Source organism: Bacillus rossius, chromosome 6, assembly GCF_032445375.1.
Source record: "Bacillus rossius redtenbacheri isolate Brsri chromosome 6, Brsri_v3, whole genome shotgun sequence".
NCBI lineage: Eukaryota > Metazoa > Arthropoda > Insecta > Phasmatodea > Bacillidae > Bacillus > Bacillus rossius.
Window position 1 is genome coordinate 73,751,654 of NC_086334.1, and position 14,665 is coordinate 73,766,318.

The 14,665-nt window shown below is 45.2% G+C and overlaps 1 protein-coding gene across 1 annotated transcript in view; it reads left to right on the forward strand.

Annotated features, from left to right (window-relative positions):
• LOC134533573 (nose resistant to fluoxetine protein 6-like) overlaps positions 1-14,665 on the forward strand; it is a 94,964-nt gene that overhangs the window by 49,536 nt on the left and 30,763 nt on the right. Inside the window, exons 4-5 of the mRNA XM_063371103.1 lie at positions 4,855-5,044; positions 11,627-11,769. Coding sequence (XP_063227173.1) covers positions 4,855-5,044; positions 11,627-11,769 — 333 coding nt within the window. The remainder of the gene's footprint in view (positions 1-4,854; positions 5,045-11,626; positions 11,770-14,665) is intronic.

Consider the following 14,665-nt stretch of genomic DNA (forward strand, 5'->3'; position numbering starts at 1 on the left):
CGTGCATGCAAGCAGGAGCCTCGGTATTGCGAGGCAAGTGCTTGCTGCCGCACGTGCATGCAAGCAGGAGCCTCAGTGGTGCGAGGCTGGTGCTTGATGCCGCACGTGCATGCAAGCAGGAGCCTCGGTATTGCTAGGCTGGTGCTTGCTGCCGCACGTGCATGCAAGAAGGAGCCTCAGTGGTGCGAGGCTGGTGCTTGCTGCCGCAAGTGCATGCAAGCAGGAGCCTCAGTGGTGCGAGGCTGGTGCTTGCTGCCGTACGTGCATGCAGGCAGGAGCCTCAGTGGTGCGAGGCTGGTGCTTGCTGCCGCACGTGCATGCAGGCAGGAGCCTCAGTAGTGCGAGGCTGGTGCTTGCTGCCGCACGTGCATGCAAGCAGGAGCCTCAGTGGTGCGAGGCTGGTGCTTGCTGCCGCACGTGCATGCAAGCAGGAGCCTCAGTAGTGCGAGGCTGGTGCTTGCTGCCGCACGTGCATGCAAGCAGGAGCCTCAGTGGTGCGAGGCTGGTGCTTGCTGCCGCACGTGCATGCAAGCAGGAGCCTCGGTATTGCGAGGCAGGTGCTTGCTGCCACACGTGCATGCAAGCAGGAGCCTCGGTATTGCGAGGCAAGTGCTTGCTGCCGCACGTGCATGCAAGCAGGAGCCTCGGTATTGCGAGGCAAGTGCTTGCTGCCGCACGTGCATGCAAGAAGGAGCCTCAGTGGTGCGAGGCTGGTGCTTGCTGCCGCAAGTGCATGCAAGCAGGAGCCTCAGTGGTGCGAGGCTGGTGCTTGCTGCCGCACGTGCATGCAAGCAGGAGCCTCAGTGGTGCGAGGCCGGTGCTTGCTGCCGCACGTGCATGCAAGCAGGAGCCTCAGTGGTGCGAGGCTGGTGCTTGCTGCCGCACGTGCATGCAAGCAGGAGCCTCGGTATTGCGAGGCAAGTGCTTGCTGCCGCACGTGCATGCAAGCAGGAGCCTCAGTGTTGCGATGCTGGTGCTTGCTGCCGCACGTGCATGCAAGCAGGAGCCTCAGTGGTGCGAGGCTGGTGCTTGCTGCCACACGTGCACGCAAGCAGGAGCCTCAGTGTTGCGAGGCTGGTGCTTGCTGCCACACGTGCACGCAAGCAGGAGCTTCAGTGGTGCGAGGCTGGTGCTTGCTGCCACACGTGGAGGCAAGCAGGAGCCTCAGTGGTGCGTGGATGGTGCTTGCTGCCACACATGCACGCAAGCAGGTGCCTCAGTGTTGCGAGGCTGGTGCTTGCTGCCACACGTACATGCAAGCAGGTGCCTCAGTGTTGCGAGGCTAGTGCTTGCTGCCACACGTGCACGCAAGCAGAAGCTTCTGTGGTGCGAGGCTGGTGCTTGCTGCCACACGTGCACGCAATCAGGAGCCTCGGTATTGCGAGGCTGGTGCATGCTGTCACACGTGCATGCAATCAGGAGCCTCGGTGGTGCGAGGCTGGTGCTTGCTGCCACACGTGCATGCCAGCAGGAGCCTCAGTGGTGCGAGGCTGGTGCTTGCTGCCGCACGTTAATGCAAGCAGGAGCCTCAGTTGTGCGAGGCTGGTGCTTGCTGCCGCACGTGCATGCAAGCAGGTGCCTCAGTGGTGCAGAGGCTGGTGCTCGCTGCCGCACGTGCACGCAAGCAGGAGCCTCAGTGTTGCGAGGCTGGTGCTTGCTGCCACACGTGCACGCAAGCAGGAGCTTCAGTGGTGCGAGGCTGGTGCTTGCTGCTACACGTGCAGGCAAGCAGGAGCCTCAGTGGTGCGAGGGTGGTGCTTGCTGCCACACGTGCACGCAATCAGGTGCCTCAGTGTTGCGAGGCTGGTGCTTGCTGCCACACGTGCACGCAAGCAGGTGCCTCAGTGTTGCGAGGCTAGTGCTTGCTGCCACACGTGCATGCAAACAGAAGCTTCTGTGGTGCGAGGCTGGTGCTTGCTGCCACACGTGCACGCAATCAGGAGCCTCGGTATTGCGAGGCTGGTGCATGCTGCCACACGTGCATGCAATCAGGAGCCTCGGTGGTGCGAGGCTGGTGCTTGCTGCCACACGTGCATGCAAGCAGGAGCCTCAGTGGTGCGAGGCTGGTGCTTGCTGCCGCACGTTAATGCAAGCAGGAGCCTCAGTTGTGCGAGGCTGGTGCTTGCTGCCGCACGTGCATGCAAGCAGGAGCCTCGGTATTGCGAGGCAAGTGCTTGCTGCCGCACGTGCATGCAAGCAGGAGCCTCAGTGGTGCGAGGCTGGTGCTTGCTGCCGCATGTGCATGCAAGCAGGAGCCTCAGTGGTGCGAGGCTGGTGCTTGTTACCGCATGTGCATGCAAGCAGGAGCCTCAGTGGTGCGAGGCTGGTGCTTGCTGCCGCACGTGCATGCAAGCAAGAGCCTCAGTGGTGCGAGGCTGGTGCTTGCTGCCGCACGTGCATGAAAGCAGGAGCCTCAGTGGTACGAGGCTGGTGCTTGCTGCCGCACGTGCATGCAAGCAGGAGCCTCAGTGGTGCGAGGCTTGTGCTTGCTGCCGCACGTGCATGCAAGCAGAAGCCTCAGTGGTGCGAGGCTGGTGCTTGCTGCCGCACGTGCATGCAAGCAGGAACCTCAGTGGTGCGAGGCTGCTGCTTGCTGCCGCATGTGCATGCAAGCAGGAGCCTCAGTGGTGCGAGGCTGGTGCTTGCTGCTGCACGTGCATGCAAGCAGGAGCCTCAGTGGTGCGAGGCTGGTGCTTGCTGCCACACGTGCATGCAAGCAGGAGCCTCAGTGGTGCGAGGCTGGTGCTTGCAGCCGCACGTGCATGAAAGCAGGAGCCTCAGTGTTGCGAGGCTGGTGTTGCTGCCGCACGTGCATGCAAGCAGGAGCCTCAGTGGTGAGAGTGGTGCTTGCTTTCGCACGTGCATGCAAGCAGGAGCCTCAGTGGTGCGAGGCTGGTGCTTGCTGCCACACGTGCACGCAAGCAGGAGCCTCAGTGTTGCGAGGCAAGTGCTTGCTGCCGCACGTGCATGCAAGCAGGAGCCTCAGTGGTGCGAGGCTGGTGCTTGCTGCCGCATGTGCATGCAAGCAGGAGCCTCAGTGGTGCAAGGCTGGTGCTTGCTGCCACATGTGCACGCAAGCAGATGCCTCAGTGTTGCGAGGCTGGTGCTTGCTGCTGCACGTGCATGCAAGCAGGAGCCTCAGTGGTGCGAGGCTGGTGCTTGCTGCCACACGTGCATGCAAGCAAGAGCCTCAGTGGTGCGAGGCTGGTGCTTGCTGCCGCACGTGCATGCAAGCAGGAGCCTCAGTGGTGCGAGGCTGGTGCTTGCTGCCACACGTGCATGCAAGCAGGAGTCTCAGTGGTGCGAGGCTGGTGCTTGGTGCCACACGTGCACGCAAGCAGGAGCCTCAATGTTGCGAGGCTGGTGCTTTCTGCCACAAGTGCACGCAAGCAGGAGCCTCAGTGGTGCGAGGCTGGTGCTTGCTGCCGCACGTACACGCAAGCAGGAGCCTCAGTGGTGCGAGGCTGGTGTTGCTGCCACACGTGCATGCAAGCAGGAGCCTCAGTGGTGCGAGGCTGGTGCTTGCTGCCACACGTGCATGCAAGCAGGAGCCTCAGTGGTGCGAGGCTGGTACTTATTGCCGCACGTGCATGCAAGCAGGTGCCTCAGTGGTGCTTGTTTCCGCACGTGCATGCAAGCAGGAGCCTCAGTGGTGCGAGTGGTGCTTGCTGCCGCACGTGCATGCAAGCAGGAGCCTCAGTGGTGCGAGGCTGCTGCTTGCTGCCGCACGTGCATGCAAGCAGGAGCCTCAGGGGTGCGAGGCTGGTGCTTGCTGCCACACGTGCATGCAAGCAGGAGCCTCAGTGGTGCGAGGCTGGTGCTTGCTGCCGCACGTGCATGCAAGCAGGAGTCTCAGTGGTGCGAGCCTGGTGCTTGCTGCCGCACGTGCATGCAAGCAGGAGCCTCAGTGGTGCGAGGCTGGTGCTTGCTGCCGCACATGCATGCAAGCAGGAGCCTCAGTGGTGCGAGGCTGGTGCTTGCTGCCGCACGTGCATGCAAGCAGGAGCCTCAGTGGTGCGAGTGGTGCTTGCTGCCGCACGTGCATGCAAGCAGGAGCTTCAGTGGTGCGAGGCTGGTTCTTGCTGCCACACGTGCACGCAAGGAGCCTCAGTGTTGCGAGGCTGGTGCTTTCTGCCACACGTGCACGCAAGCAGGAGCTTCAGTGGTGCGAGGCTGGTGCTTGCTGCCACACGTGCAGGCAAGCAGGAGCCTCAGTGATGCGAGACTGGTGCTTGCTGCCACACGTGCACGCAAGCAGGTGCCTCAGTGTTGCGAGGCTGGTGCTTACTGCTGCACGTGCTTGCAAGCAGGAGCCTCAGTGGTGCGTGGCTGGTGCTTGCTGCTACACGTGCATGCAAGCAGGAGCCTCATTGGTGCGAGGCTCGTGCTTGCTGCTGCACGTGCATGCAAGCAGGAGCGTCAGTGGTGCGAGGCTTGTGCTTGCTGCTGCACGTGCATGCAAGCAGGAGTCTCAGTGGTGCGAGGCTGGTGCTTGCTGCCACACGTGCATGCAAGCAGGAGCCTCAGTGTTGCGAGGCTGGTGCTTGCTGCCACACGTGCATGCAAGCAGGAGCCTCAGTGTTGCGAGGCTGGTGCTTGCTGCCACACGTGCATGCAAGCAGGAGCCTCAGTGGTGCGAGGCTTGTGCTTGCTGCTGCACGTGCATGCAAGCATGAGCCTCAGTGGTGCGAGGCTTGTTCTTGCTGCTGCACGTGCATGCAAGCAGGAGTCTCAGTGGTGCGAGGCTGGTGCTTGCTGCCACACGTGCATGTAAGCAGGAGCCTCAGTGTTGCGAGGCTGGTGCTTGCTGCCACACGTGCATGCAAGCAGGAGCCTCAGTGGTGCGTGCTGCAGGCGTGGTCGCTGGCGGGCTTGGTGCTGCTGAAGGCCGCGGCGGTGGGGACCATGCTGTGCGCCTACCCGCTCTACGCCCCGGGCTGGGAGCGCTCGCAGGCGCTGGCGGCGCTCTACGCAGCCCTCAGTCCCGTGCTCTTCGCGGCGGCGCACGCAGGCGTCGTGCTGCTGCTCTGCTTCGGCTCGCTGGGTCAGTGTCCCTTCCTGTTTCCACAGAACTGCATCCTACCTACAAATCGTGCGTTTTACTGTAAAAAATTTTAATATGCACGTTGAAGAAAGAAAAGAGTTTTGTAGTTACCATTAATAAGTGCTGAAGGTTTTGTTCACTCTTCAAAATGAAATTATATTCGCAATTCATTTAAAATAATTGAATCAGTGTTCGTTTGTGTACAAAGTTATTCGTTATCTGCTGCGTTCTTGGTAAAGAACAAATATTATTAAAAAAAAAGTAGATGGTGAAAGCAATAGAACAGTCAGCTGCGATCATTACAGAACAAAGGTTTTCTGATAGCGGTATAATATGTAGCGTTTTCGAAATGAATTGAGTGTAAGTTACTGAACTACTAGGTGTTGAAATGCAAGATTACAGTAGACTAAATCACATGTTCCATTGTTGACACGGCATTGCTTTGTACAAACCACACCTCGTAGCAGCCAATTTCGCAGGTGGACGACAACCATCAAGGATATATGTTATAAAGCAAGCAATGTCATTTCAAAATATTAACATGTGTTGTTCATACGGAAACAAATTGACAAATATGAAAAACATTTTTACCACCTTTCCTACGCGTCAGTGCTTTACGTAGCACGTCTTATGCAAAAACGTAATCGCAACCCATTTAGAGATATGAATAGCTTGCTGGCCATGTAAAATTAATCTTAGCTAGATCGGCAAAAAAAAAACTCATAGAAAAAAAAGTGAGCCCAAAAATTTGTGTCCTAAGCATTATTAAAAACGAAACACTAAACAATTTTGATGCAATTTGTATGATAATGTATGTCGCTTAAGACGTTTAACAAATAAATGCATAAACATATTTTATAAATGACATAGAAGCTTTTTCAAATAACTGTGTTAAGTTACTGTTTTTATAAAAATTAACAGATTTTTCACTCTTAAGAAACTGTTCCTAATAGAGTAACATAAATTTTCCTGCTTTTCAAACCCTTTCATGTATTCTGAGAGAGTCATAATATCGTATTCTTTGTAACCACCGCCCTTGCTCTAGGCCAGTGAAACAATGCCAACCCCTCCGGGAGCTACATGAAACAACTGCGGTGCACACATGTACTAACCATTTTACTGCCACGGTAATCAAGGGCTCTCTCACCTAAAAGGGGTCCAGTAAAATTATACAAAAAAGTAATTTAATATGTTATCATGTACGCTGCAAAATTGGGTAGTACGGATAGACGGTAACAGTAAAAAATAACTGAACATTATATTTTAACACTTAACTATAAAGATAAAAAAGGATGATAAACATCTCTTCCAGAGCTAAATATGCATGGCCTTGAGTTGATAGGCAAAAAAAAAAACACAATTAAAGGCATAAACTCTATTTAATATTATTAAAAATTGTTCTGCAAAATCACATAAAAATACATTATAACACAGCATAATTAATGACTTTCTTTTATAATCATTAAAACCCAGGCTAAATATGAAAAGAAATAGATATATCAGAGATTCTTCCAAATTGTTTGCGTGTACTAGAAATACTGAAATTAAAAAACCGTAAACATATTTTGCTCAATCACGGTGGCTAATTGCGTATAAATCAAAGTAAAAGTTAATTCAGGAGGTGTAAACGTTTTCCCTTAGAACGGTAAGAATACAAGAAAACAATAGCTTTCTACATTTACTTACTTGCTTGAACTCACCGAATAGAGTTCCGCTGTCGCGATAATATTCCGTACGTTAACTCAGTGAAACAGTGCTGTTTTCCAGGGGCGTGTATATAGGACGGGCCAACACTTACTTGTAAGCCATAATTGTGGTGGGTTTCTTCCTTTAAGTGTGCTAAAGCCATGGCACACCACAGCAGCACAGGCCGTGCCCGATGACCAACATCACCCAATAATTAGGGCATTAGTCCAGTGACTCATATGGCTTGAATAACCACCAACGACATTACGAAGTCGTCGTTCGAAAACATACATACAGAGTTATTTTTCGGTACGTGCGACATAATTAGAAATTACGTTACATTCGCGTAACTCCGGTTACACTTTTTTTTTTGTGGAGCGCAGGAGCCACTCTCGCGTCTAGCGCCGGCCCGTAGCTGTCCATTCAGTCAACACCACACCCTACACCAGTCACCACCGCAACAACCACACTCCTCAAAACATCCCCGTAGCGCCACCTCACAACAACCTCCACGACCCACCACAACCCTCCTCCCCCCAACCAACTCACCTCACCACCTCCCCACCTTTACACCTCACCACATCCCCAACTGCCCACCTCCCCATCTGCCCACCTCCCCAACTGCCCACCTCCCCATCTGCCCACCTCCCCATCTGCCCACCTCCCCATCTGCCCACCTCCCCATCTGCCCACCTCCCCAACTGCCCACCTCCCCATCTGCCCACCTCCCCATCTGCCCACCTCCCCATCTGCCCACCTCCCCATCTGCCCACCTCCCCATCTGCCCACCTCCCCAACTGCCCACCTCCCCAACTGCCCACCTCCCCATCTGCCCACCTCCCCATCTGCCCACCTCCCCATCTGCCCACCTCCCCAACTGCCCACCTCCCCAACTGCCCACCTCCCCATCTGCCCACCTCCCCATCTGCCCACCTCCCCATCCACGCCACCTGCACGCGGAGCACCCGTGATAATCATCTATCACACGTTCACAGATTACTACAGTTAACTAGCCATAGTAATATATTATTTTTTAAAAATACCTAGCTAAAAATTAATACAGTAAAATATTCTAAAATATTTACAATATACTAGCTGCCCGACCCGGCTTCGCACGGTTGTATTTATGGGGGGAAAATGAGACCAAATCTCCTATTTACAGTTATAATAAATGAAATAAAATGAAAATTAATTAATTTTGACAAAAACTTAATACAATGCTTTGTAATGAACCGAAGAAAAAACGAATAGCACCGATGGTTTCCCGACTCTCGAGCACGCAACGTTGTCATGGAGACGAAGTACCCACTGTTTCCCGGGCTTAAACACCAATCAACATTGATAATCAGTTTATTATTAATTATAAATTATTAAGACTATTAATCGAAATAAAAACTACCCTATCTCTCAAGTTGGAAACAATTACACATAAATGCCAATTTTCATCAAATCGGTTGACTTGGTAAAGAGTTCACTGGACCTTTTTAGAAATCAGATGTAGTTAGTAATTGTCTTCTTAATTTGAATAATTTATATCACTTTCAAATCCCGGCCGACTTTGTTCTACCAGTGTATAGTTATTTACCTGTATATATCTAAAAATTGGTGGTCTGTATTTAATGAGTGATGAGGACTACACTAACAATGAAATAGTCGTTGCCATGGAGACGAATGAAGCATCAACAATGCTACAGCCGTTGCCGTGGTGATTTTCTGCCAACTCATACATACAGCAGAGCTGCCAACCTCAAATCACACCCATCAGTAATGGCAATTAGGTATATGAAAAAAGTACGCGTAAATCATGCACGATAAATTTTTCATTGGGCATTATAACTTATAGGCTTGCCATACGTCCCGGTTTGACCGGGACAGTCCCGGTTTGAAGCTGTTGTCCCGGTGTACAGGCCGGTTTTGTCCGTGTCCCGGTCAGCGGTAAGTAACAACGAAAAAATTGTATTAAAAAAATGGAAACAGGTTGAACAGAACTACCAGCCAATATACGCAGCTCTTTAATCACTTCTCTGTTCAAGGGGTCAACTTTCCAAATCTTGGCAGGGTTTTAGAATATATGTTTTGTTTGCCAGGTACATCGGCAATTATTGTAGAAAGAAAAATTTTCATTAGTGAACAACGCTTTGGGGAGACAGGGATTTTTTTTTCGACACGCAAAGTAAATTTGCATCCCTATTGCTCAGACTTTTATGAACTATTTAGAAGTAAAAAGTAAATGTTAAAAGAATTACTTTCAAGTCTGTCTGAACTGTTTGGAATGGGGAAATAACTTTTTTGTTTTGTTTTATTAACATATGAATACTAATTTAATGTAAATAATTTTAATGTAAAACATAATACAAAAAAGTTGTCCGAAAAATGTGTTTATCTTTATGGGAATTTCAAGGTTTAATTTTTAACATAATTTTTCCCAGGGGCTGTCCCAACCCCCCCCCCCCCCCCCCCCGGGTCAATCCGCTGTCCCGGTTTGGCTCAGAGAAGTTATGGCAAGCCTAATTATAACACACCCACAAGATAAAACAGGGACAATAATATGCAAAAGAAAAAGAAAAATATGAATACAATGCAAATTAATGAATAAAAAAAATCTATTTGAACAATACAATCATCTGAATATGTAAGAAATATTAATAATTTTACTGGATATTTTTAATCTTCAATTCAAAGTATTCAAAGTTAAACTTTAAAACAACTGTATTTTTATTTGCTTCTTTTATCCTGGTTGGATAAGAAATGTCATGTAAACAAACAACAAGACAAACACAAGGACTTGTAAACAATAACTGCGTTCGTTACTTTCGTTTCTTCAGATGTAGAGAAAAAACGAAGATATAGATTTACTGCTCGTCACGGCTTTAAAATGTTCTGCATGTTTCTTTGATTCAATATGCCGTTTACAGTCATCCCTTCCACCATGTGCAATCGAAAAGTCACACGTGCATACATTACAAAACCGTGGCGTTCCAAACATTTGAAAACGACAAGCATGGCCATTCTTTTGAATATTTAAGTCGAAAGTTCTGAAGACTTGCGTGTTTTTTTTTTTTTTCCAGATACACATTATTCTGTCACACGCTTCATTTCTACAACCGGCACTGAAGAACACAACACTATCGAAAAACATAAAAAAATTTCACGTCTGTAGACACGACAAAAACCGGACAAAAACACTATGATGAAAAAAATGGCTTTCAAGAAATAAAATAACACAACACAGGTTAGCCAAAGTACCGTACAAAAATTATCGTGATGTAAGTAGCCTTCAAACGATAAGTCCGAGAATATGTACTAGCTGTATCGTACAACGGACGTAATACCATCCCATTATTATTTAAAAACACGAGAATTAATTTACTTATTTCGACAGTACATCGTACATACGCACACTTACTAGTTCCATTATTTGAGCAACCAAGCGATGTATTGAAACTGCGTTCACGAAACACGCACAGCAGAAACGGAATTTTCTCCGTTACCATGCAACACAAAGCCTCGTTTCCGTAATAAACCAGCGATGTTCCGTAATTCCGTAATTCGGGGTTAAAATCCGTAATAATTACGGAAAATCCGTAATGGTTGGCAGCTCTGCATCACATTAGAAAACTCTAAAATTATCAGATTAAGACCATTAATCGAAATAAAAACTATCCTATCTCTCAAGTTGGAAAAAATTACACATAAATGCCAATTTTCATCGAAATCGGTTAAGTGGTTTAGGAGTCCATTGAGGACAAACATTGTGACACGAGATTTATATATATTAAGACTAAATACAATGTCCGTTGCACTAAACTTGAATGTTCTCAGAAATTCTATACAATTTTAGGTCTTAGCAGTTTCTTTACGCATGTTCACATAAAGTTAGCGGATTACAAAAAATAATTAGTTATGAACTTAACATTAAAACTAAATTGACTAAACGGGCCAAGAAATAAGAACTAAACAACAAGTGAAAAACATTCTAACGAACTAAACCAAATTATTGAATTTCATAACCAGAAGCAACAGCTTTAAGACCAGCCATGTTAGAAAGTCACATTTTTTTCGGAATTGCAATAAAAAAAATGCTAGAAGCGATGTGATATGAAAATATAATGCTTATTTAAAATGAAATTAAATCGACCGTATGCTAATATCAGACGTAAAACATTGACGTCACAAATTTGAGTTCCTGGTGTGCGGCATATGTAGTTTGAACGAATGTAAAAAAAAACATAAAGACCGATACTTTCCTTTTAGTTTTTTGTTAGTTCACCATTCTACCTACATTCAACCCCCCTTCCCTAAACCAACCACGCCCAGGAAAAAATACAAAGAATAGCTATTACGCTCACACATTTTTAACTGCCTGTATTTGGACTTTAATTATGTAGTAATTTTTCTGCAGTTTACCTTATCTTAAAATTTTCTAACAGAAATGGGTTAGTTAAAAAAAGGCAAATAGTAATAGGATTAACTTTGGTTGCTGTGCCTATGCTACTAAAGTACTGCCAATGTTATTATGTAGTTGTGGTTTCTAACTTACGTACCTTAAGATTATACAATATTAGCATGTCCTCACATCCAGCACAATCAGTTTAAAAGAAAGCTCATTCATAGCTCATTGTATTGAAAGTAGCTTGGGCTATTTTGTCTTGTCTCTCTTGTGAATTTCAAGTTGTTATTTTACGCATGTTAATCTTACATTTATATCAAACAAAATTATTTTTATTTTAATTAAATTATTAAATAATTATTATTTAGTTTTGCAATGACATTTTGTCCCAAACCATTATTATATACTATTACAAGAATTTTATTTAGGGAAGGTATTATTTAATTTCAAATACTTTATTGGGTTATGTAATGGTTTAGTTGCTTATATTTTTCTTTTGCTTTTAGGAAATTTAAAAAAAATTTTGACGTGGAGGCCTTTCCGGATTCTTGGTAAGCTGACATATGGAGCCAATCTAGTGCACACTCTAGCGCAAGTGTACTACAAAGGAACTTTAAGAGTTCAACTGCCTACAGATGTGTTTACTTTCGTGAGTATTAGCAATGTAAATGTATAATTAGTTATTTGTGTTTTCCAAAAAATTAAAGAAAAAAACGTAAAAAAGGGGGGTTGTCTGTAAATTCGTTTTACGGACGATAATTTTAGGTGATAACGTCATTAGAAAACATAGATGAAAAATTGCATTTTTTTTAATTTTCAAATATTATTTACAGTATTTGCAAATTAAATTTGAATTATTTGTTCAAATATAATCACGAACAATTAGTTATAGAAATACACTGAAATCAAATCAATGTCAATAAATTGTTAATTTGAAATGACGAAAATGGAAAAATAAAAAAAAATAAAAAAAAATTGCTGCTTTTAAAAAGCCGGCCTTAACCTGTTTGATATTATAGAACATTTTCTCGCACGGTAGTTGGCCGGTTCAACTTGTCATTACACGCTTTATATAAGCTTCACCTGTATGTTTGTTTTTTGTTTGTACCTATGTTTGTAACCGACTCCTTTGGGTGCGATTTTGACCCACTTTAAACGGCCAGATTTCATTCAAACTTTGTAGATTTATCGAGGACCGATGACAATACACTAATTTGATAAGATTATTCCATTATTCAATTTGCAAAATAATATTTTTGTCAATTTATATAATTTCTCAATATTTAGTAGGTTTTGTTTATATCGCGCCAAAGACAAACTGAAAGAAAAGAGTTCGCACATTGTAAAGAAAACCATTTCGCTCATGTGCGAACTCTTTTCTTTCAGTTTGTCTTTGGCGCGATATAAACAAAGCCTACTAAATATTGTCACATTTAATTAAATGAAAAGTGAGAGTGGGTTATGATTATTGTGTACAATATACTTCCTTGAAGAGAATATTATCTATATTTTTAAAAATATGAAGAAAAAAAACATGAAATACGGGCTTTAAATGTTGTTTCTTTCGTTAAATAATGAAATACAATTACGTCTTTGTTTCATTTTACCAATTAACCGAGAGTGAAACATTATTAGTAGTATGTAAATGGGAATACTGGCACAGGCTTCAGGCTGTATTGTGATTGTCGGTCCGCCATCTTGGATTGTGACGTCACAGCGGCCATCTAGGTTGACCGTGACCGTGACCTTTGACCTTCAAATTAGACAAAATTAGCCAAAATTAGCCCAAAATTCCCCAAAATTTCCATTTTTTTTTTTTGGAAAAAAACAATCCGCCAAAAAATCTCAAAACATTCCACAATTCAAAAAATATGATTTCGAAAAACCTCAAAAGTCGTTTTCCCTTAGAAACCACGAAAATTCCTAAGAACGGCGTAAGAATCCATGTCTACAGCCTCCGATAAGTCATTTTTTTAGGAATAAGGATATCATGACCGCCATCTTGGATTATGACGTCACCGATGCAATTTCAGTTACGGTCGCCAACTTGAAAATATTTATTTATTATCCGATTCTAATGAAAAAAATTTTAAAATTTAAAAAAAATTCTATTAATAAATATTTCTAAAAAAATACATTTACGGCACGGAGCTCGGAGTCCTCGGTTCGAACCCGGTGAGGGCAAAAAAAAATGGCGACCGATCTACCCTCACTGTGGCTGCTGGCAGACTGACCCCCACCACTTTTTACCATGCATAGAGGAAGTGCGGGTATTATGGAATAGGCGGGTAATATGGAATAGGTGGATATCTCAGCTGTAAGGTGCTGAAACCTGTGAGAGAGCGGTCGAACTACTTCCCTGTGCTCGCTAGAGGCTATGAATTCAGTCGCATGAACGTCGGTCGTGTATGGGCAGTTTTATAATCAATTGTTTGGTTTTTGCATTTGGAAAGTTTTTGCAGGTGAGTGTTTGAAAAATGTTAACAGTATTTAGAAGTTTCTTAACACTGTTAATCATGATGTATGATAAAGAGTAATAGTCCGCAGTGTTATTTCCAAGAATGTAGTCTTTTCATTTTCAACTATTAAGGTTAGGAGAACGGCAAATTTTAAATATGGCGAGTCGGGTAATATGGAATACCTACTATTCCATATTACCCGACGAAAATTTAGGTGTTCCAAATTGACCGCAATTTGATTAAAAAGTAAATGAACGCTATTAATGTTTATTTAACGCTTAAGAACATAAGTAATAATATGTATTTTCCAGTTATTGTAAGAAATCAGTGTAATTACAAATTATAAATAGCTTCGACTTAGGTAAATGTAATTGTTTTAAGCTTAATATCGTTGTATGTAAGACCACTTAACAAACAATTATTGCTATAGTGCTAAAAATAATACATGCACAAAAAATGCAAACTAAATATTCTAATGGCTCTCGTTACAGCTTATTGTTTAGGGAGTTGTAATTTTTCAATATTGCCAACGCATGCTCGCACAATTAGAGCAGAAGTCACCTAATGTAGCCTTTTAGGCTTATGCAATGTTATTCTATGCATGTGCCAAACTTGAATGCTACTTTTAGGCGTTGTAAATGTCAACTTGTGCTAATACATTAGTTGCGTATATGCTAAATAAATTTTTGTGGAGCCAGGTTTTCAACTACTTATGACGACCATTACGAAACAAGGGGTTATAATACCTATAGTCTGTTTTTTTTTTCTATCTTCCAGAGATGGGTAAAAAGAAAGACAAAACTAAGAAAAGGAAGCTATGGAAGGAGGATCAAATGGCAAAAGCAATCTGCGCTGTTAGGGAGAAGAAGATGGGATACCTCAAGGCATCGAAAGTGTTCCAGGTACCAAGGGCTACACTTTTTAGACTTGCCAACAATAAGGTGCTAGACACCAAGAAAGCAGCATCTACAAAACTTGGTCGTAAGCCATTGTTTACCCCTGAGTTGGAGGAAGAGCTTGTGAAGTACTTAGTTGAAATGGAAGCCATGTTTTATGGCATTACCAGCAAAGATGTTTGTATATTAG